The sequence below is a fragment of the Hemitrygon akajei genome, chromosome 3, assembly GCF_048418815.1.
Source record: "Hemitrygon akajei chromosome 3, sHemAka1.3, whole genome shotgun sequence".
NCBI classification, from domain to species: domain Eukaryota; kingdom Metazoa; phylum Chordata; class Chondrichthyes; order Myliobatiformes; family Dasyatidae; genus Hemitrygon; species Hemitrygon akajei.
Genome location: NC_133126.1, coordinates 179,528,353 through 179,553,095, shown reverse-complemented (window position 1 = coordinate 179,553,095; position 24,743 = coordinate 179,528,353). Strand labels below are relative to the sequence as shown.

Sequence of the window (24,743 nt, the reverse complement as noted above, 5' to 3'; positions counted from 1 at the left end):
GAAATGGGCGGACTCCAGATCATTCAGGAGGCTCGGGTTGACACGCAGGACCTACAGGGAAGCAGTTCCACCCAAGGTGCAGGACATAGGTAACTGGGTAACCGTCAGGAGGAAGAAAGGGGATAGGCAACCAGTGCAGAGTACCCCTGTGGCTGTGCCCTCAACAACAGGGTACTGCTGGATGCTTTTGGGGTGGGGGGAAAGCAATGCCAGTCAGGTCTCTGGCACTTAGTCTGAATCTGTGGCTCAGAAGTGAAGTGGGGAGAAGAGGCAAGCTGTCGTGATAGGGAATTCATTGGTTAGGGGAACAGAAAGAAGGCTCTGTGGATGAGAACGAGATTCCTGGATGACAGAATATGTTGCTTCCCAGGTGTGTCAGTGTCAGGGACGTCTTGGAAAGAGTCCACGGCATTCTTAAGTGGGGTAGGTGATCAGCGAGAGCTTGTGGCCCAGTGACATAGGTAGGAAGAGTGACGAAGTCCTGCAAAGTGAGTTCAGGAAGTTAGGTGCTAACTTAAAAGGGCAGGAACCCTAGGATTGTGATTTCATGATTGCTACCTGTGCCACATGCTGGTGAGGCCAGAAATAGGAAGATCATACTGTTTAACAGGTGGCAAAGAGATGGTGCAGGAGTGAGGGCTTCTCATTTTTTGGATCATTGAGTTCTTTTCCAGGGAAGGTGGCACCTAAACAGAAGGGACAGTTTGCACCTGAACTGAAGGGGTCTAATATTTTAGCGGGAAGTTTTGCTAGTGCTGTAAGGGGAGATGGGGGGGTTGGTTCAAATTAAAGTTGCAGGGGGATGGGAACCAGAGCACCAGAACAGATCGTGGAGTGGTTGTGGAGAAAGATGTTGTTAAGCCTACCTAAAAGGTCAGGAATCGAAAGGTTGAGCATGGTAGGTCTAACATTCTGAGCTGTGTATACTTCAATGCAAAGAATATTGTAGGAAAGTCAAGGGTAATGATGAGCACGGAGTTATGACGTTTGTAGTCATTAGTGAGACTTGGTCACAGGAGGGGCAGGACTGGCAGCTCACTGTTCCAATGTTTTAGATGTGATAGAGCAGGAGGGATTTAAAAGGGCAGAGGTGGCATTACTAGTCAGGGAAAATGTCACAGCATTACTCAGGATAGACTGGAGAGCTCGTCTTGTGAAGCTTTGGATAGAACTGAGGAATTTAAAAAGTATGACCACTTTAATGAGATTATATTATAGACCACCCAACAATCTGTGGGGTTTAGAGGAGTAAGTTTGTAGAGAGATTGTGGAGAAGCTGTTGCAAGAAGCATAAGGTTGTGACAGGTGATTTTAACTTGCCACATGTTGACTGGGACTCCCATATTGTAAAAGGACTGGTGGGTAAAGAGTTTGTCAAATGTGTTCAGTAAAGTTACCTTAATCAATACACAGACATCCCATAAAGTCTATAGAACTGGGGCAAAGCAGCAGAGAGGTCATAGAACCTATACAGATTATAGAAGAGGAGGTATTTGCTGTCTTGAAACAAATTAGGATGGATACGTCCCCGGGACCTGACAAGGTGTTCCCTCGGACCCTGTGGGAAGCAAGTGCTGAAATTGCAATGGCCCTAGCAGAGAAATTTAAAATATCCTTAGCTTCAGATGAGGTACCAAGGATTGGAGGATAGCTGCACTCTCTCTATAATATCTACAAACTTCCTGTAGTGACGCGACCAGAACTGAACACACTACTCCAACTGGGGTCTGACCAAGGTCTGGTACAGCTGTAACATTACCGCACAGCTCTTGAACTCAGTCCCACTGTTGATGAATGCCAACACACTGTATGCCTTCTTAACAACACTGCGCAGCAGCTTTGAGTGTCCTATCGCCACAGACTCCAAGATCTCTCAGATCCTCCACATTGCCAAGAGTCTTAACCATTTATATTATATTCTGTCTTCAAATTGGACCTACTGAAATGAACCACTTCACACCTACCTGGGTTGAAGTCCATCTGCCACTTCTCAGCCCAGTTCTGCATCCTATTGATAGGTTGAACTTGTATAAGACATACGTGAGGCCTGTTTTGGAGTTTCATGTGCAGTTTTGGTCACCTACCTAAAGGAAAGAAGTGAAAAAGTTTGAAAGAGTACAGAGAAAGTTTACGAGGATGTTGCCAGGACTCGATGACCTGAGTTATATGGAAAGGTTGAGTGGGTTAGGACTTTATTCCCTAGAACATATAAGATTGAGGGGAGATTTGATAGAGGTCTATAAATTTATGAAGGGTAATGCAGGTAGGCTTTTTCCTTGAACATGGGTGAGTCTACAGCTAGAGGTCATGGGTTAAGAGAGAAATGTTCAGGAGGAACATGATACCGCTGGTCTGGTCGGGTTAGCTCTCAGCCTATCTAGTGCGCAGGCTCTCCTGCCATATTTCTGCTTCCTCTCACACCACGTCCTTGGCTGAGCCACTTAGGCCAGGTCCGGTGTCTGCAGAATCCCTAGTCCATTGATCACCATTATTAATTCAGCTGCTGGCAGATTAAATGTAACTTTGTCTAAGAGTTTAGTGGCGCTGTGTTCGCAGAGCATTGGATGACTAAAATCCCTGAATAGAAACTTTGAAATGCGTCTCTACTATCTTCTCAACATGATGCAATTATTCTAAGCTTTGATATGACCACACCTTAAAAACTGCAGAGTTTTGTCTCCTTGCCTAAAAAACAATTACTTAAGTTGTTTTGAGTGCAATGAAGACTCACAATTAATTCAGATAATAGCAGGTGTGACATATGAGAGGAGACCAAGTAGGCTAGGCTACTGTTCTCTAGAGGAACGAGAAATTCCTTATTGAAACATTCTTTAAGGGCTCAGCATGGTAGCAACAGATAGGTGTTTCATCTCATTAAGGACTCTAAAATTAAGGGTCATGGTATCAAAATAAGATGCTATTTAGTTATGAAATATTTACACTCAAAAAATTGAGAGCATTTTTTAATCCTGTACTACTATGGGCAGTGGAGGCTGAATTGTTGACTGTTTTCAAAAGAATGATTGATAGAATTCTAGACATTGGAGGAACCAAGGGAGAAGAGACAAGAAAATAAACCCCATGTGGAAGGTCAGCCTTGATCATGGAGCGATGAAGCTGGCTTGAGGTGCAAATCGTAATCCTATATTATAAAACAGCGTTTGTGGTTATGGTTAATTAGAAGCATCATGTGAAGGCTAGTCTTTGGTGAAGGGTACTACTTTGCGTAAAATAAGCATATTGCATTCAGGAAATAAATATATACACTCAGTGGCCACTTTATAAGGTACCTCCTGTACCTAATGAACTGCCAACTGAGTGTATTTTCTTGGTCTTCTGCTGCTATAGCCCGTCCACTTCATGGTTCAATGTTTTGTGCGTTCAGAGATGTTCTTCTGCACATCACTGTGTAACCCGTGGTTATTTGAGTTACTGTCACCTTCCTGTCAGCTTGAACTGGTCTGGCCATTCTCCTCTGACCTCCCTCATTTGCAACGTCTTGTTGCCCACAGAACTGCTGCTCACTGGATGATTTTTTGTTGTAGTTTTGTACCATTCTCTAAATCCTAGAGACTTGGTACGTGAGTTTCTGAGATACTCAAACCACCCCGCCTGGCACCAACAATTATTCCAAGGTCAAAGTCACTTAGATCACATCTCATCCCCATTTCTGATGTTTAGTCCAAATAACAACTGAACCTCTTGACCATGTCTGCATGCTCTTATGCATTGAGTAGCTACCACATGATTGGCTAGTTAGATAGCGAGCAGATGTACGACTGTACCTAATAAAGTGGCCGCTGGAAGGTATTTTGCAAGCGCACTTGGATAGAGAATATTTGAGACATCCTAGAGACTGATAATTATCATCCTAGCAAGTGGGTGCACTTGTGTACATGTGAGACATCTGCTGCACAGCTTTGTCAGCTGGTGTGGGAAGAAAGCTATAGGTGCCAAATAAAAAGAGCAATGAAGGAATTTACACTGGAATTTTAAAGAGCATCGGTGGACATGACAGCAGCAATATCAGTTGCAGGCATCATTTATGATGTTCCTGCAGAGGAGAAAACAGGGAAAGAGAACCTGTGAAGGCATTAACCTGAACTGCAGCATTGATTAATACTTTCCTTAAGCCTCTGGTGAATGATTAATGTTTTAAAATCCTACCTAACGAGCAAAAAATGGTTGGACACTGACGTTGGAAGAGGATGTAATGTGAGTGTAACATTAAGTGAATTATCTGTTTAAGTCATATAAAGCGAAGTTGAGGCGGAATCCTTTAAGTAGCAATGCTACTATTTTTAAGTTGTGACTCAATAATTAAAAGTTCAAGTCTTATTTTAAAATCTTGAGTGAGCACAGTGGTTTTCGAGCAATACAAGTCTTGGTTCCTCTTGCCCGGAAGTAGTTCGTGTATCTTCAACTAAGCTAGTTTACGTGGATATACAGCAAAGAAACGGACCAGTTGCTAAGCCAGGTCATGCCTTTTTGCACTGCTGTTGAATCTTGTCACATTCTTCCATAATCTAATAACTTTCTATTCCATTCTCTGTCATGCAACCCTCCTCTGAAATGGATCTATATTCACATTCTCATGCTCCTCTGGGTTGATTCTTAGTGTTGGGGGCATTTCCGGAAAGACCCACTGGGCTGTTTCCTGGAATCATAGAAGTCAGATCTCTTCCTTGGAGATTTGGAAGGAAGAGGGGCAAACTTACTGAAGTGTGTCAGATAGTAATGGGGCATGGCAGAGAAGGTGCTGAGACATTTCTATTAGTATGAAAGTCTTGAATGAGGAAGCATGGTCACAAGATAAGGGGCAATCATTACAACTGAGGTGCATAGGAATTTCTTCTTACAGAGGATGATAAATTACTGGAGGTATACGACGTGGAATTGTGAATCTAGATCCCTGGAGGTAGTTATTTTCTAAAAAGCAGCTACATTCATGGAATTGAGGGTTACGTGGAACCGGCCCAGATGAGGAATTGAAGCCTGAGAAAGATCAGCCATGATCATATTGAATGGTGGGGCCTATTTTCTTGTATTCCATTTCCTCATTACATTTTTTGCTGTCTCCTTTATATATGTTCTCTAGTTTTGTTCTCCCCCCTCCCTCAAGAGGGGGCGCTCTTCTTACATCTATGGAAAATGACAATTTGTGGAACATAGTACACCAGTATCTACCAAAAACATTTGCATTGATGTAATTGAGCCTAATTTTTGCAGTCCAGTTCACATCTTGGGAAAGGTGCTGTTGAAGTTGCCACCTGATTTGGAAGAGCAAAGGACAACAGACACTGCAAATCTGAATATAGTTCAAAGTAAGCTTATTATTGAGGTACATGTATGTCTCCATAAAAATACCTTGAGATTCATTTTCTTGCGTTCATAGTGAATATAAAGAAACACCATAGAGTTAGTAAAAACTACACACTAAGATGGAAAAACAAATATGCATAGGACAACAAATAGTACAAATACAAAGAAAACTAATAATGGATGAATAAGTAATCAATAATATTGAAAATGTGATTTGTAGAGTCTTTGAAAGTGAATCCGTAGATTGTGAGTCAGTTGGGGTGAGTGAAGTTACCTACACTGATTCGGGAGCCTGATGTTTGAAGGGGTAGTAACTGTTCCTGAACCTGGTGGTGTGGGACCCAAGTCTCTTAACTGATGGCAGAGCTTGGCCTGGGTGGTGAAGGCCGTTGATGATGAATGCTGCTTTCCTGTGACTGTGCTCCTTGTAGGTGTGCTCAGTGGTGGAGAGGACTGGGCCTTATTCATTACCTTTTGTAGGCTTTTCCATTCAAGGGCTTAGATGTCTCCGTACTGGGCTGTGATGTAACCAGTCAGTGTACTCCCCACCGTGCATTTATATTAGTTTTTCAAAGTTTTAGATGACATTCCAAATCTTCTAAGAAAGTAGTGTTGCTGTTGTGCCATCTTTGTAATGGTGCTTACATGCTGGACCCAGGCCAGATTGCCTGAAATGATAACACCGAGGTATTTAAAGTTGCTGACCCCCTCCAGCTCTGATCCCCGATGAGAACTGGCGCATGGACTTCCTGTTTCCCCCTCCTGAGGTCAATAATCAGCTTCTTGGTCCTGCTGACATTGAGTAAGGGGTTGTTGTGGCATCACTCAGCCAGATTTTCAGTCTCCCTCCTATAGGCTATTTCGTCACCATCTTTGATTTGGTCAACGACAGCGAACTTGAATATGGCGTTAGAGTTGTACAGCCTCACAGTCATAAGTATAAAGTGAGTAGAGCAGAGGCCGAGCACACAGTCTTGTGGTGCTCCTGTGCTGATGGAGATTGTGGAGGAGATGTTGTTGCCCATGTAAACTGACTGGGGTCTGCAAATGAGGAAATTGAGGATTCATTTGCGTAAGAGAGTATTGAGGTCGAATTATTTGGGCTTATTGATTAGTTTTGAAGGGATGACAGAGCTGTAGTCATTGAATAGCATCCTGATGCGTGCATCTTTTCTGTACAGATGTTCCAGGGCTGAGTAAAGAGCCAATGAAATGGTATCTGGTTGTAAATGCTATTGAACAGTAGTCTTTGAGGCAGGTTATCGCATTGTCCTTGGGCATTGAAGCCTGCTGGAAGTAGGTTGCTACCTCAGACTGCAAAGTAAGAAGTTAAAAATATCAGTAAATACGTCAACCCATTGATTAGCACAGGTTTTCAGTACTCGCTCAGGTACGCCATCTGGGCCAGATGCTTTCTTGGGCTACCCTCCTGGAGGATGCTCTAACGTCAGCCTCAGAGACTAAACTCGCAGGGTCGTCGGGGGCCCTGAGAGTTCATGAAGTTTTCTCAGTGTTCTGTTAGTGAAAGCGAGCACAAAAGGTTTTGAGCGAAACCTTGTTGTCACGTACTGTTTGCCACTTGGTTTTACTTTGTGGGAGGTGATAGCGTTCAAGCCTTGCCATAGATGTCAAGCATCCCTCTGTGATTCAGGTTGGGTGCGGAATTGTGACTTTGCATGTGAGATGCTTTTCCAAAAGATGCACCCAGATCTCTTGCACCTTCCTTGGCGCCAGAGTTAAATTGTCACCAATCTACCCTCAGCAGATTGCAGATAAAAACACAGAAAACCTACAGCACAATCTATCCAACTGTTGCCAAATTATAGGCAGTTCTGAGCCATCTGGGCTAGTAGAAAGAGACCAGAGCTATTCAGTTTCCAATATTGTGGTGTCTGTTCCGCAGGATAACATTTTGTGCTAATACAGCTGTCTAATTTTCAGGTGGAGAAGCAGAGGCGAATGGAGAGAATCAAACAAAAGAGGGCTCAACTAGAAGAATTGATACTACAGGTAACAAATACTTCTCCATAGAAAATCTGCTCTGTTTGCTTGAATAATTACGTCTATGTTGCTTGTGTTTGTATTTGAAGTGCAATTGGCCTTTGAACCATTGAGTTGGGAAAAAAAGGTGAAAGGGTAAATTAACATAGAAAGGATTTTGTGAACAGTTATGTATCATATCAAGTTGATCTTACTGGAATAATGTACAAACATGGAAATAAAATAAAACAAATTTGGCAATAGTCATGCTACACAGCTATAAATACTCAAACCTCAAATTAGTTGCCTGTTTAAAATAGGATTACGATTATCTACTGAGAGAAAAATCTGCTAACCTCTACCTACATTAAATAAATGGAAATTGTAATTTCTTACGTTTATATTTCCTTGGCCCATTCGCCAAGTTTCCTAATTACATTCCTAACACTCCTTGGTATGTTCTTTGGCTGAGAGTAGGGGGGCAGTGAACCAGTTCTCAGCCTTGTGTCAACGTTACATTTGAGCTGTCCTTGAGAAAATGTTCTAAAAATATAAATTCTGTCTTCAAAGCAGCATGTACAAAATGCTGGATGAACTCAGCAGAGCTATTTGTTGAAAAGAATAAACAGTCGATGTTTTGGGCTGAGACCCTTCATCAGATATGGCAGTTCTGAAGAAGGGTCTCGGCCCGAAACGTCGACTGTTTATTATTTTCCATAGCTGCTGCCTGAGCGGCTGAGTTCATCCAACATTTTGTGTACCTTGCTTGGATTTCCAGCATCTGCAGATTTTCTCATGTTTGAAATTCTTTCTTCATCTATTCTTCTTGCTCAATTTTGTCTTCCTTCCCACAGTGCTGCTTGCTTCCACTAATAACTTTATCCAGATGTGTACTTCTGAAATTTGAAACATACTGTATTATTTTGAACTCAAAACATTTGTATAACTGCTCAAAATCCACTTTATCTCTGCTAGCATTTCCTTTGGAATCTTGTCATCACTCACCCTATTGAGGCCCTGAGATGATTTCCTTTGTTATGTTGGCTGTATGCTACAGTTAACATTGGCACTGCAGTTAGCATTAAACTTCATGGCTTCACTCTGATGTCAGTTGTGTTTATTTGGAATTTGTATCTTCTGCCCATAATCGAGTTCAAGTTTATTGTCATTTAACCATCCATATTTATATAACCAAATAAAACATTGTTCCTCAGGGGGCCATGGTGCTAAACACCATACACGCAGTCTCACACAGTACATATCATTACGATCCATCACATGAACTCACAAATTAGTATCACGACCCTAAGTGGCATGGCTCGGTTTGACTTAAAGTACGAGGTGTGTGCTTATGTAAGGCAGTATAATGTAATTGGCACTATTGTAATAACACTATTGTATAAATATGTGAACCAGCAGCAATAAAAGATGAAAAATGGCCAGTGCAGGATGAGTCTGTGTCTGTGAGTTGGGCAGAGGGAGCGGTGGGGGTGAGGTGTACAGCCGGGCATTCAGACGGGGTGTACATTTGTACTGGGGGGGGCCAGCAGGGTGTTGAGAAGTCTTAACAGCCTGGCAATTCTGGTTCTTGTGCTGCGGCACCTACGGTAGGAGGTCAGAGGGATTGTAGGAGTGATGGGAGGGGTCTTTGACAATGCTGGAGTCACTGCATATGTAGTGCTGCTGATATATGCTCTGAAGAGTGGGGGACAGAGAGACCCCCATGGTGTTTCAGCAGTCGTCACTACCTGTTGTAGGGTTTTGTGACCTGATGCCTTGCGGTTCCATACCAGACGGTGGTGCAGCCGGTCAGAGCACTCTAGATGGTTCTCCGATAGAATCTGGTGAGAATGGGGGAGGGGAGCCTCGCTTGCGTCAGTATCCTCAGGAAGTAGAGGCACTGCTGTGCTCTCTTGGCTAAAGAGGTGTTGTTGAGGGACCAAGTGAGATAATCAGTAATGAGCACACCAGAAAACTTGCTCCTGACTCTCCACGGAGAAGCCATTGATGTCCAGTAGGGAGTTTTGGCTGCCTTATTTAAAAAGAGTAGATATTCTAGCACTGGAAGAAATTCACTGGGAAGAGGGAGCAGATCTTTCCTGCACTGGGAAAAACTGAACCGGTATTCATTGGAGTTTAGAAAAATGAGGGATGAACTTACTTAGTAAATATGTTTTGACTGCTGGGAGAGTGACACAATAGTTACAAGATAATTAGCAGTCATTTGAAAGTGGATAACATTCTCCACTGGCAGAAGCTGGCGAATCTCTGGAATACTCTCGTCCAGTGGGTGGGTTGTGGAAGCCAAATTACTAGAGGTGCTTAAAGGGGAGATAAGTAAGTTTCTTGGAATGTCAGGGAATTGAGGGTTGTGGAGAACCCATGCAGAAGGGAAGCCAAGGTCCAGGGCAGATCAGTCACGATCACACTGAATGGCAGAGCAGGATAGAGGTGTTGGTCAGCATACTCCTGCTCCTGTTGTCTTGTGTAGTTCCACAAGCGCTAGTGGCTCGGCACTAGGCAGAAGATCCAAACCACTGAAAAATCCGAGGGTTCCAGTATTCTAAAATATATATTCAAAATGGGTAATACAGTTATAAAAATATAAAGATAAAGAAGGTATTTTAATAGAAGGCTGAGGCAACCATGGGTGACAAGGGAAGTCAAAGACAGCGTAAAAGCAAAAGAGGGCAAACACGGTAATATGGCAAAAATCACTGGGAAGTTTGAGGATTGCGAAGTTTTTTAAATCCAACAGAAATCAACTTTTAAAAAATCATAAGGAGAGAAAAGATTAGTATGAAGATAAGCTAGTCAAATATATCAAAGAGGATACTGGAAGTTTTTTTAATCAGATATACAAAGAGGGCAAGAATGGATTTTGGAAAATGGTGCTGGAGAGGTAGCAATAGGGAACAAAGAAATGGCGGACAAAGTTATTAAGTATTCATCAGTGTTCACTGTGCAGTATGGCAGAAATTTGAGAGTGTCAGGGGGCAGGTGTAGTTGCCATTACTAAGGAAAGGTGCTTGGGAAGCTGTGAGGTCTGAAGGCAGAATAGTCATCTGGGCCAGATGGTCTACACCCCAGGTTCTGAAGAGATTGTGAAGACATTAGTAATTATCTTTCAGGAATCATTAGTTTTTGGATTGGTTCCCGAGGACTAGAAAATTGCAGATGTCACTCCACTCTTTAAAGAGAGAGGCAGAAGAAATGAAATTATAGGCCATTTATCCTGACTGCAGTGGTTGGGAAGATGTTGGAGTCCGTAACAAAGGATGAGGTTTTGGGGTACTTGGCGGTGCATTACAAAGTAGGGCCTGAAATCCAGCCTGATAGTTCTGGTTCTTGTGCTGCGCTACCTTCTGCCTGACGGTAGGACATGGGCAGCGTCTTTGACAATGCTGGATGTGCTGTGTATGCAGCACTTCGCGTGCGTGTACACACACACACACACACGCACGTGCACGCGCGCAAAAGTTTGGGCACCCCTGGTCAAAATTTCTGTTACTCTGAATAGCTAAGCGAGTAAAAGAGGACCTGATTGCCAAAAGGGATAAAGTTAAAGATGACATATTTCTTTAATATTTTAAGCAAGATTACTTTTTTATTTCCATCTTTTCCAGTTTCAAAATAACAAAAAAGGAAAAGCCATCCTCTTCTCATCTTCAGCTTTTTTTTCCCCACAGATGGTAGATAGATAGATAGATAGATACTTTATTCATCCCCATGGGGAAATTCAACTTTTTTCCAATGTCCCATACACTTGTTGTAGCAAAACTAATTACATACAATACTTAACTCAGTAAAAAATAAGATATGCATCTAAATCACTATCTCAAAAAGCATTAATAATAGCTTTTAAAAAGTTCTTAAGTCCTGGCGGTAGAATTGTAAAGCCTAATGGCATTGGGGAGTATTGACCTCTTCATCCTGTCTGAGGAGCATTGCATCGATAGTAACCTGTCGCTGAAACTGCTTCTCTGTCTCTGGATGGTGCTATGTAGAGGATGTTCAGAGTTATCCATAATTGACCGTAGCCTACTCAGCGCCCTTCGCTCAGCTACCGATGTTAAACTCTCCAGTCCTTTGCCCACGACAGAGCCCGCCTTCCTTACCAGCTTATTAAGACGTGAGGCGTCCCTCTTCTTAATGCTTCCTCCCCAACACGCCACCACAAAGAAGAGGGCGCTCTCCACAACTGACCTATAGAACATCTTCAGCATCTCACTACAGACATTGAATGACGCCAACCTTCTAAGGAAGTACATTCGACTCTGTGCCTTCCTGCACAAGGCATCTGTGGCAGTCCAGTCTAGCTTCTCGTCTAACTGTACTCCCAGATACTTGTAGGTCTTAACCTGCTCCACACATTCTCCATTAATGATCACTGGCTCCATATGAGGCCTAGATCTCCTAAAGTCCACCACCATCTCCTTGGTCTTGGTGATATTGAGACGCAGGTAGTTTGAGTTGCACCATATCACAAAGTCCTGTATCAGTTTCCTATACTCCTCCTCCTGTCCATTCCTGACACACCCCACTATGGCCGTGTCATCAGCGAACTGCTGCACATGGCAGGACTCCGAGTTATATTGGAAGTCTGATGTGTACAGGGTGAACAGGACCGGAGAGAGTACGGTTCCCTGCGGCGCTCCTGTGCTGCTGACCACCGTGTCAGACCTACAGTCTCCCAACCGCACATACTGAGGTTTGCTGAGATGGTGTGATGTTTGCTTCCAGAATTTGCTGGTATTTAATTGAATTCATTCTTCCCTCTACCAGTGAAATGTTCCCCGTGCCACTGGCTGCAACACAAGCCCAAAGCATGATCGATCCACCCCTGTGCTTAACAGCTGGAGAGGTGTTCTTTTCGTGAAATTCTGCACCCTTTTTTCTCCAAACGTACCTTTGCTCATTGCAGCTAAAAAGTTCTATTTTAATTTAATCAGTCCACAGGACTTGTTTCCAAATGCATCACGCTTGTTTAGATGTTCCTTTGCAAACTTCTGACGCTGAATTTTGGCTGCAATGAGCAAAGTTATATTACTAAGTACTGACATGCAGGGTGCCTAAAATTTTGCTTCGGGCCCTTTTCCTTTTTTGTTATTTTGAAACTGTAAAAGATGGAAATAAAAAAGTAATCTTGCTTATGTACAATGTCCTGTGTATGTTACTCAAAATGGCTTCTTTGTTTTGTTAAGAGTAGGAATGCTTCTTTGTCTGATAAGTGTTTCTCTCGCAATTGTTTAGCTTTAGACTTGCTGATATGGGGATTGTATTCATTTGTTAACCAATGGGGAATGTTATTTTGTCTTGTGAGGCTGGGAACTTGTGGGGGGGGGGTTTCGCGGTCTTTTGAGGGGAGTCAGGAGGAAGACGCCGAGGAAGGTGGACGTGCGCTTCACTGCTTGGTTGACCACCGGGGGTGGTCCCAGGTGCGAAGACGTGGAGGTCGGAGGCAAGCGACGAGGGGTTGAATGGTTCGATGGTTGAGCTCCAACGATGTGCACTAAACTGACTGAACTTTGATAAGTTGGTGCCTTTTGTTTTTTTTCTTTCCTTTCATATATATTGTATTGCCTAGTACTCTTTTAGTTTTAGTAAACTCTTTAAAGTGTATTTCATAATGGTATCTGGTGTGAATTTGATACTGTGTGCGGGCGCAAGGCATAAACTTGATTCTCACAGCACCTGAGTGTACGGGAGGTGGGGTTGGTGTGTGGCTGGATCTCCTTTTCCCCTAGACATATACCAGCCTGTTGGTTAAGTGTTACACTTAAAATATTAATAAATATGTCATCTTTAACTTCATGCCTTTTGGAAATCAGGTCCTCTTTTACTCGCTTAGCTATTCACAGTAACAGAAATTTTGACCAAGAGTGCCCAAACTTTTGCGTGCTACTGAATATATATAGTGTGCTCTCCATTTTCTTCCTGAATCTCAAAGACCTAGCTGGTAGATTAATAGGCCACAGTAGATGATCTCCGGTGCTGGACGACAGGGATGATGTTTGGAGCCTCATTGGACTCAGTGGACCAAATGGCAAGCTGCTGTGTATGAATAAATCAGTGTTTAAAGTCTACAGTGACACTTTATTTGTTATTTTACGTCATGATACAGCGCAGAGTAGGGTTTAGCCTTTCGAGCCATGCTGCCCTAGCAACCCTGCAACCCTAATTAACTCTAGTCAAAGGACAGTTTACAATGACCAGTTAACCTACCCGGTACGTCTTTGGACTGTGGGAGGAAACCGGAGTACTCGGGGAAAACCCATGCATTCCACGAGGAGAATGTACAGAGACTTCTTACAGAAAGGAGCCAGAATTTGAACTCCAGAGTGTCCCCAGCTATAACAGCGCCATGCTGACCACTGTGCTACGGTGACATCAGGGATTTGCATTGTTCGGGTTAATGCTGTAACTAAATTGTGTTTCTTTTCCCCCCTCAATCGTTAAAAGGCAATGCTTGATTTCTAATCGGTGACCTGTCACTGGTCCATTTCCAAATTATGTCACTTAACGGGGTTTACGATACAATGCTCCTCAGACAGGATGAAGAGGTCAATACTCCCCAATGCCATTAGGCTTTACAATTCTACCGCCAGGACTTAAGAACTTTTTAAAAGCTATTATTAATGCTTTTTGAGATAGTGATTTAGATGCATATCATATTTTTTACTGAGTTAAGTATTGTATGTAATTAGTTTTGCTACAACAAGTGTATGGGACATTGGAAAAAAAGTTGAATTTCCCCATGGGGATGAATAAAGTATCTATCTATCTATCTATCTACTATTTCTCCTTCAGCCTCGTTGTCGGCCAGTCAAATGGCGCAGGATGCAAACACTTGGCCGAGCTGCTTTCCCAGCTGTATTTCAGCAATACAGTTTTTAATAGACTGCTGCAATTGGCCTTCTGTTAATGGACTCCTGTTAATTTGTTTTTAATGGACAGCTGAGAGAGAACAGGTTGCAAAGAAGTAAAAGAAGGAATAGAATTGCTCTGAGAAGTGATGGACAAATGGCTTTCTTTGTCACATGTGATAAATAGAAAGGATGTGATAGCGAGGATTCACTTGCTCATGCTATCCCTCTGTTTGATCATAAACGCTAGAGATTCTGCAGGTGCTGGAAGTCTTGAGCAGTACGCAGTGTGCTTGAGGAACTCAGTAAGTCAGGCAGCATCTATGATGGGGAATAAACAGTTGTTGTTTTGGGCCGAGGCTCGTCATCAGGTCCCATTGAAGGGTCTCAGCCCAAAACATTGACTTTATTCTCCTCCATCAGTGGTGCCTGACTTGCTGAGTTCCTCCAACACTTCTGTGTGCGTGTCCCTCTGTTTAATCATAAATTCAAAAAAAGATTAAAGATTCAAAAACTTTATTGTCATTCTAACCGTACATCAGCTCTGCAGGGCAGAATGAAACAGCGTTTCCCAGGAGCAGTGCAATCATAACATAACAAACGCAACACTAAATAATAAACATAACAATAAATGGTAAAACACAACAACCACATGTCAGTTAAAAACAAATTATAAGTGTCCAGTGCAAGTTAAAAGTGTCCAAAGCAGAGTCAGGTAGAGCAGCTATTTAGCAGTCTGACTGCCTGTGGGAGGAAGCTGTTTAGTAGCCTTGTGGTTTTAGTTTTGATGCTCCTGTAACGTTTACCTGATGGCAGAAGAACAAACAGTTCATGGAGAGGGTGTGAGGGGTCTTTAATGATGTACGGTGTCTTCTGGAGGCATCGACTCTGAAAGAGGTCTTGGACAGAAGGTAGGGAGACCCCAGTAAACCTTCTCTGTTCCCCTAACCACCCTCTGCAAGGCTTTTTGTCAGCAGCACTGCAGCTGAAGTACCAGGTTGTGATGCAAAAGGTCAGCACACTCTCAACCACGCCTCTGTAGAATGTAGTTAAGATATTAGTGGGGAGTGATGCTTGTTTAAGCTTCCTCAAAAAGTGCAATCTCTGCTGGGCTCGTATCACAATCCCAGTGGTGTTCCTGGACCAGGTGAGATTGTCTGAGATCTGCACCCCAAGGAACTTGATGTTTTCCACTCTCTCCACTGTGGAGTCGCTGATGCTGAGGGGTGTGTGCTCAGACTGAGACTGTCTGAATATCTCCTTGGTTTTGGTGACATTAAGCATCGAGTTGTTGTCACTGCACCAGCTCTCTAGGTGTTTAACCTCCTCCCTGTACATTGTTTCATCATTTTTGCTGATGAGCCCCACCACTGTGGTATCATCAGCAAATTTAATGATCAGGTTCTCCTTGAATCTGGCTGCACAGTCATGTGTTAGCAGTGTAAACAGCAATGGGCTAAGCACACAGCCTTGTGGGGATCCAGTGCTCAGTGTGATGGAGTCAGAGATGTTCCTGCCAACACGGACTGACTGTGGTCTCCCTGTCAAGAAATCCAGCATCCAGCGACACATGGCAGTGTTAAGGCCAAGCAGCGACAGTTTCTCCACTAGTCTCTGCGGAATGATGATATTGAATGCTGAACTGAAATCAACGTACAGGATTCTGGCATAAGTGTCTTTGTTGTCCAAGTGAGAGAGAACTGTGTGCAGTGTGGTGGATATACTGGGCAATTTCAAACACTAGTTATTTGGTTTCATGTTTTGAAGAGTTAAAGTAGAGTCAGCAAAAATCTGCTTCTGATCATAAGGAAAGCATATTGCGAGATAAGCAATTTAGAATTATTCTTGAGTGAGGGGGATAAAAAGGTAGATAAAATCTTTACATGCATCATAATTGTATGGTGGCATATTTTGGAAAGTAGTGGTAGAAATCAAGATCTTATTTCAAAAACAGACTTTTAATGTTAAAACATACAAAGGAAGAAATTGTGCAAAAACTTTGACATTCATGTTCATTAAAGTAAGTAATGTGAACTTTTAAAGGAAATAAACACTAACAAACCAAAGATCAAAAAGCTCTCTGACACACAGCTGCTGGGGATGAACAGGAGCATGGTCCCTTGCGTCTTTCAACGTTCAAAGTTCTCCACATCCTGTCTGCAGATCAACAGTCTGCAAAGAGTAGTGACTGTCTCTTCCCTACCGTAGCCGTCCCAGGGCAGTATTCTTTGGGAAGGCTCTGGGAGGGCCCTCTTATCACCAGCCAAGTGAGGCCTTCGGGCTTGTTGCCCAGATCTGGTGATGAGGCATTCTGGCAGATGGTTTAGACTGTTTGCCTAGGGAACAAACCTATGGAATCTACAGAGCCCTCATCCCACAGTGTCTTCAGTACGTTCAAGGCCTGATAGACTTGTGGTCAAAGGAACTTATTTGAAAGAACTCTTCCACAAAGGACAAGTAATATGGGAACTTTTTGCATGGGACTCTACATGGTAACTGGGACAGGCCTGTCTTCCACAACACTAAGGATAGGTAGAAACCTAGTAAGTAGTGACACTTATACCCACATACTTTTGGTCCACATGCTGCTTGACACAGACACGTGCAAAGTCGGATACACTTTTGCCCCCACATTCTCAGGAAATATGTGCAGCATAACCCAATGGACTTGCTACATCTTGGACAGTCAAATAAAATTAAAGATGTCTCGGGTAATTACTGAGGCATGCAGAGAAGCAGGGAACAGATTAGAGGTTCGTCGGGTACAGTAGCCCTGAGAACATATCTCACCTGATAAAGGCCACAAGACATCGAAGCAGCATTGGGCTGCCACTCGGCATGTCAAGTCTGCTTTGCCATTCTATCATGGCTAATCCAATTTTCCTCTCAGCCCCAATCTCCTGCCTTCTCCACATATCCCTTAATGTCCTGACCAATCGAAGAATCTTATCAACCTCTGCTTTAGATATACATAAACACTTGGCCTCCACAGCTGCCTGTCGTAAAGAATTCCGCCAATTCACCACTCTCTGGCTAAAGAACTTCCTCCTCATCTCCATTCTAATTGGATGCCTCTTCATTCTGAGGCTGTGTCCTCTGGCTCTCCCACCATAGGAAACATCCTCTCCACTTCTACTCTATTAAGCCCTTTCACCATTCAATAGGTGTCAATGAGGTCACCCCTCATTCTTCTGAATTCCAGTCAGTATAGGCCCAGAGCCATCAAACACCCTTCATATGTATGACAAGCCATTCAATCGTGAAATCATTTTTGAGCCACCTTTGAACCCTCTCCAGTTTCAGCACATCTTTTAAGATAGAGGCCCAGAACTCTCACAATACTCCAGTGGTTTATAAAGTTTCAACATTACATCCTTGCTTTTATATTCTTGAGTTCTTGAAATGGATGCTAACATTGCATATGCCTTCCTCACCACAGACTCAACCAGCAAATTAACCTTTAGGGAATCCTGGGCAAGGTCACCCAAGTCTCTTTGTACCACTGTTTTTTGTATTTTCTCTCCATTTAGAAAATAATCAACCCTTTCTTCTAACAAAGTGTATAACCATACACGTCCCAATATTATGTTCCATCTGCCATTTCTTTGCCCATTCTCCTAATCTGTCCTTCTACAGCCTCTCTACTTCATCAAAACTACCTGCTGCTCCACCTGTCATCATATTGTCTGCAAACTTTTTAACAAAGCAATCAATTCCATCCAAATCATTGACATATAATGTAAAAAGAATTGGTCCGAACACAGACCCTGTGGAACACCACTAGTTACTGGCAGCCAACCAGAAAAGCTTCCCTTTATTCCCACTTTTTGGATCCTGCCAATTAGCCACTGCTTTATCCATGCTAGAATCTTTCCTGTAATACCATGGGCTCATAGCTTGTTAAGCAGCCTCATGTGTGGCACATTGTCAAAGGCCTTCTGAAAATCCAAGTACACAACATTAACTGATTCTCCTTTGTTGATCCTGCTTGTTATTTCTTCAAAGACCCAATAGATTTGTAAGTCAAGATTATCTCTTGCAGAAATCATGTGCCTCCAGGTACCCTGCGATCTCATCCTTAATAATCGACTCCCAACATCTTCCCAACCACTGAGGTCCGACTAACTGGCTTGTGATTTCCTTTCTTCTGCCTCTCCCTTCTCGAAGATTGGAGTGTCGCTTGCAATTTTCCAGTCTTCCGGATCCATTCCAGAATCTAGTGATTCTTGAAAGATCATTACTAATATCTTCACAATTTCTTCAGCCACCTCTTTCAGAAACCTGGGGTGTACACCGTCTGGTTGAAGTCTTTCTCCTGGACCAAGCTAACTTCCCCTTTGCCCTGCACGTATCCCTGAGCAGCATGAGGATTTCAGATAGTTTTCTACCTGGTGCAGTGCAGGTTTGGTCCGGCTGGATCACCAGTTGGCAATCACCTTGGACAGGACCTTCCATTCCATATTTAACAGTGAATTGAGAGTTTGTTCCTCATAGTCTGAAAAGCTGCCAGTCAGAAGCACAGGGTTATACACTACCATCAAGTCCGGGTCCATCGAAACCCACAAAGCTGAGTACGACTGTGCCAGTAAGCCATCACTTCCTGGTGTTTTATTCATGGCGGAGGAACGGATGGAGCTTGTCAACTCCTCCAGGGTTCAGATATCGACTTAACATCTCAGTGAGAGGACAGGAAGTTCTGAGAGGACATGTTGTTCGTAGCCTTTCTGTTATACCCACTGGCATAGAAGGATCTGCAGATGCTCTGTAACTTTCTCTGTGAGGACGATACTGGGGCATCCTCTTCCTGGATCCATGCATGTTTTATTTGACAATTGAATAATATGTTGAACACAGTAAGGTGCAGATGGGAGCCTGGAGGATGTCAGGAACTTTAAACATGGTGTGTGTTTAATGGTGCCATAAATGGAAGAAGTTTCTGACTTTACTTTCATGTTTTGTTTCATCATCTCACCACCCTGAAAAAAGTAATCTCTTCACAGAGGAAGTCGGTGACAGACATGAAGTTTAAAACAGCAGGATCAAAAAACTGTTTATTCAATCCCTTTTGTACGATCTTCATCTATTTAAATATCAACCAATGACGTCATAAAATAGAGATGCTGGAATATCAAAATCCTTGCACAAAACACTTTTAATTGATTGGCGGCAGAATGAATCACTACTTTGCCATGTTGTTCTAATTAATGCTTTTCATGTGACTGTGAACCGGGCTATCTTTGTAATTGTACAATTTTTTGAGCTACCTACGTTCCTCCCTTCCTTCCTTTTTGATCTGTTGCAATAACTATTTTCCCTTTGATTATATTTATAAGATTCTGTTCTTTGCCAATTTTTGCTCTTATTTTGATTGAGCGTTTTTATTTTGCAAAGTGCTTATGCTGCTCCAACTTGTTTTCCATTTAGGTTTAGTCTGAAGTTAAAATTTGAAGATTTTTTTTTCCCCCCCGTTTCCCACCAAAAGCAAATCGCATTTAAAAACCTGGTACAGAGGAATCGACAATTGGAACAACAGACACAGAGTCCCCCTGCACCAAACTCGACTATTCAGCTGCCTTTCATCATAGTCAACACCAGCAAAAGGACTGTCATCGACTGCAGCATCTCCAGTGATAAGTAAGTTCTTAAATATATGAAGGGCATTAACTGAGTTCATTTTAACCTACTCAGTGCCTGGTCTTCATGTCCTTAACTTTGCCATGTTACTCTGGTACATATATGCCATAGCATCTGTGGGTTCCTTTCAGGTGTGCTGCAAGATCACAGATTGGTCTGCTGCCACAGTGAGGCCACTCTCAGGTTGTTGGAGGAACACCTCAAATTCTGCCTGGATAGCCCCCTACCCCTTCTCTCTTTTTCCAATCCCATTCTGGTCACCCTCTCACCCTTTCTCACCTGCATATCATCTCCCTGTGGTACCCCATCTTTCCTTTCTTCCATGGTCTACACTCCTCTCCTATTAAGTTCCTCCTTCTCCAGCCCTTTTACCTTTTCCACCTATCACCTTCCAGCTTCTTAATTAATTTCTCCACCCCCTCCCCACTTCACCCACTCACCTTTCCTGTCACTTGGCTTCACCTGTCACCTGTACTCCTTCCCCTCTCCCCACCTTCTTATTTTGGCTTCTACCCCCTTCCTTTCCATTCCTGATGAAAGGTCTTGCCCTGAAATGTCAATTGTTCATTCCCTCAGCATTTTATGGGTGTTGCTCAGGATCTTGAATTGCCAGCTCATCAGAAGGTCATTCTGTTAATTCAAGATGTCACTCCAAATATGGTGTCAAAGTTGTGTAGGTTAAAAGAGGAAGACATTTTTTGGAAATTGAGCTCAGTCACTTCATTCCTTATGGGTCTATGACAACAATACAGAAAATTATGTCCAAAATAAAATTCAAGACATCTTAATTGGCCAAGCATCTCCTTGATTTGGAAATGATTCTCACTGGAACCTGCCAGTATTTTTCTTTAGAGAAGGTGGGGCTACTGAGGTGAAAGGTAAGTATTACAAAATGTTTAAAAGTTTATTATCTTGGAAAGCAAACAGAAAGAACAGTTAAATACAAAATAATAAAACCAAAGTGAATGGGGTGAGGAGGTAAGGCAACAAAAAAGAAGTGTTGAAATATATGTATGTTTCAGGTATATTTGCATATTTCTGTTTATAAAAATAAGTCTCTTCACACATTTGATGTGATATTAATGTATTCTGTAGCATCACCACGTGATGTTGAACACTTCAGGCATACAGTAAATCTCGACCATTATGGAACTTTCTTGAAGCTTAATCAGTGTCATGGTTGCTATGACTACCTTCTTATTCTGGTGCTCTATTGAGATGTCGAGTAATCCTTGACAGAATTGCCTTAACCCGCCATTGTCTAGTTGCCCAAGGTTGATTAGCTTACAACAAAAGTGATTTATTTGAATCACAACAATGTGGACCAAAAATGATCAACTGCTCCGCCCATGTTTCATGGAGCGTCATGATGCACAATCTCATACATCTCTCTGGGAACCTTCCCTGCCACCATCCCAGCTTTTTAAGCTTCCAGGGAGATTAATTAAAAAAGAGGCTGTGCAATGAACTCTGGGGCAAATTCCTCTGCAAGGCCTCCAGTGGTCGAAGCCAGTATATATGAGTGTATTGATTGCACTTAGCTTCGATGACTAAATGCAGTTAAAGACATATTTCAACTTAGTTTGATCCTTTATATTCTCTTGCAGCTTACATAATAAAAGATAAGAGGTAGTGAAAGTTGAATCGGTGTGAATTGCTCAGTAAGCTTTTAAATAAATTTCTGCCCAATTATCTCAGGTTTGAATATCTCTTCAACTTTGACAACACCTTTGAGATTCATGATGATATTGAAGTTCTGAAACGTATGGGAATGTCCTTTGGCTTGGAATCCGGCAAGTGCACTCCAGAAAATTTAAAAACTGCAAACTCATTGGTGCCAAAGGTGTTGCAGCCGTACATTGCAGGTTAGTGACATGAATGGTTTGAGCCCTCTGTACTCTTTATCATATTCTTTACAGAACCATCTTTTAAAAACTAACCTAGTGCATGGTTTGGCCTGCTTTAAGCAAAACAAGTGTTAATTTTTATATCTGTGTGTAGTTCTGTTTAATCTGTTATAATAATTTTACTAGTATTTTCCACTTTTATCACATATTGTTAGCAAAAGTTTTGAATTCTCATACAACATACTTATGCATAAATCTTCTGTACTGTCACCCAGCTATTGGGGTCATACTTGTCTGGTCCATTCATAACTTGAGAATCACTGGAAGTGGCTTCTCTTCCCTCGTCCTTGCAGATGGTGCCACCGTGGATCTATCATTGGCATGTTAGTATTTCTGCAGTTGTTCAATCTGCAAATCAGCAATATCACCCAAAAAGAGTGAATTGATTTCCGCACGTACACCTATAGGATTCCGTTCTACCCATTCACAAGCCCTAAATAATCAGACAGTATGTCTGCCAGAAAACACTGGGTGAACAGAATTCCCTCCCAACAAAATATCTGGAAGACCAAAGACCTTTTTGTCTCTGTTCAATGGCCATAAGATGTAAGAGTAGAATGTTATCAATCTTCATGACATCAGTTCAAAGATAATTTTGGTTCTTCTCAAACTTCTGTCATATTTGACTCCACATTCACTTTTGTGGCCACGTGTCTGAGGCATCTCTGGAGTGGTCCTTTACAATTTCTGTAACTCTACCCCTATTCATCCCATGTCTAGTTATCCCCCTACATTTCATTGTCTCTAAACTTGAGGTCATCCCAAATTAAAACTTGCACAAAACACTTCTCAGGCATCTATCAAAGCATTGCCTCTGTTTTAAACTCTCGCCCTTTTTGTTATATCCATTCATGGCACTGCCCATCCTCATTTATGTCATCTCTTCCAGCCTTGTACCATCTCAAGAAGACCATAAGACATAGGAGCAGAATTAGGCCTCTCGGTCCATCGAGACTGCTTCACCAGTTCATCATGGTTGATTTATTATCCCTCTCAACACCATTCTCCTGCCTTCTCCCTATAATCTTTGACTCCCTGACTAATCAAGAACCTATCAGCTTCCACTTTAAATATACTCAATGACTAGTCCTCCATAACGATCTGTGGCAATGAATTCCACAGATTCACCATCCTCTTGCTAAATAAATTCCTTCTCTGTCCTTCAAAATTTCCCCTACAGGAAACCATGCTACTTTATCACGAGCCTCTCTTTACCCCAAAACCTTAATAATGGACTCCAACATCTTACCAACCGCTGAAGTCAGGGTAACCGGCCTATAATTTCCTTATTTCTGCCTCCCTCCCTTCTTAAAAAGAGGAGTGACATTTGCAATTTTCCAGTCTTCCCGAACCATTCCAGAATCTGGTGATTCTTGAAGATCATTAATAATGCCTGCATGATTTCTTCAGCCATCTCTTTCAGAACACTGGGATGTAGTCCACCTGGTCCAGATGAATTATCGACACTCAGACTTCCCAGCTTCCAGAACATCTCCTTAGTAATGGCAACCACACTCACCTCTACCCCCTGACACACTTGAATTTCTGGCATACTGCTCATGTCTTCCATAGTGAAGATTAACGCAAAATACTTATTAAGATCATCCACCATTTCTTTCTCCTCTATTCCTCCCTGTCCGGCATCATTTTCCAGTGGTCCAATATCCCCATTTGCCTCTCTTTTGCTCTTTATATATCTGAAAAATTTTTTGATAATCTCATTGGCTAGCTTACCTTCATACAGTGCCTATAAAAAGTATTCTCCCCCCCACCCTTGGAAGTTTTCATATTTTATTGTTTTCCAACATTGAATCACAGTGGATTTAATTTGGCATTCTTTGACACTGATCAACTGAAAAAGACTCTTTCATGTCAAAGTGAAAACAGATCTCTAAGAAGTGATCTAAATTAATTACAAATATAAAACACAAAATAATTGACTTCATAAGTATTCACCCTCTTCAAGTCAGTATTTAGTAGCTGCACCTTTGGCAGAAATTACAGCCTTGAGTCTGTGTGGATAGATCTCTATCAGCTTCACACATCTGGATACTGCCATTTTTCCCCATTCTTCTTTACAAAACTGCTTAAGCTCTGTCAGATTGCATGGCAATCGTGAGTGAACAGCCCTTTTCAAGTTCAGCCACAAATTCTCAATTGGATTGAGGCCTGGACTCTGACTTGGCCACTCCAGGACGTTAACTTTGCTGTTTTTAAGCCATTCCTGTGTAGCTTTGGCTTTATGCTTGGGGGTTATTGTCTTGCTGGAAAACAAATCTTTTCCCAAGTCACACTGTGGTTCTCTTGCAGACTGTATCAGGTTTTCCTCCAGGATTTCCCTGTATTTTGCTGCATTCATTTTACCCTCTACCTTCACAAGCCTTCCAGGGCCTGCTGCAGTGAAGCATCGTCACTACATGATGCAGCCACCACCATGCTTTTGATGATGTGAGGTGTTCGGCTTACACCAAACATAGTATTTAATGTGATGGCTATAAAACTCAATTTTGTTGCCATCAGACCATAGAACCTCTTCCAGCTGACCTCTCCCACATGCCTTCTGGAAAACTCTAGCCGAGATTTCATATGAGTGTTTATTTTTTAAACAGTGGCTTTCTCTTTGCCACTCTCCCATAAAACTGTGACTGGTGAAGCACCCGGGCAACAGTTACATCTCCCTCTCAAATTTCAGGGTGAATTCTATCATATTATGATTACTGTCTCCTAAGGGATCTTTTACCTTCAGTTGTCTAATTAAATCTGTTTCATTACACAACACCCAATCCAACGTTGCCTTTCCCTTAGTGGGTTCAATGTCAAGCTGCTATATAAAGCTATCTTGTAGGCATTCTACAAATTCCCTCTCTTGGAATGCGTCACTGGTCTGATTTTTGTCCAATCTACCTGCATATTGAAATCTCCCATGATTATCATCGCCCTATTACTTGTCTTTCTGAAATTTGTTTCCCATATCCTGGCTACTGTTTGGAGGGTTGTATGTAGCTCCCATTAGGGTCTTTTTACCCTTGCTGTT

At 42.4% G+C, this 24,743-nt stretch overlaps 1 protein-coding gene across 11 annotated transcripts in view; it reads left to right on the top strand.

Moving 5' to 3' along the window:
• Positions 1-24,743, top strand: part of LOC140725685 (transcription factor Dp-2-like) — a 256,670-nt gene that overhangs the window by 211,199 nt on the left and 20,728 nt on the right. For all 11 annotated transcript variants that reach the window (XM_073041493.1, XM_073041494.1, XM_073041500.1 and 8 more), the window contains 3 exons: positions 7,264-7,332; positions 19,651-19,802; positions 21,501-21,667. In XM_073041493.1, the coding sequence (XP_072897594.1) occupies positions 7,264-7,332; positions 19,651-19,802; positions 21,501-21,667 (388 nt within the window). The remainder of the gene's footprint in view (positions 1-7,263; positions 7,333-19,650; positions 19,803-21,500; positions 21,668-24,743) is intronic.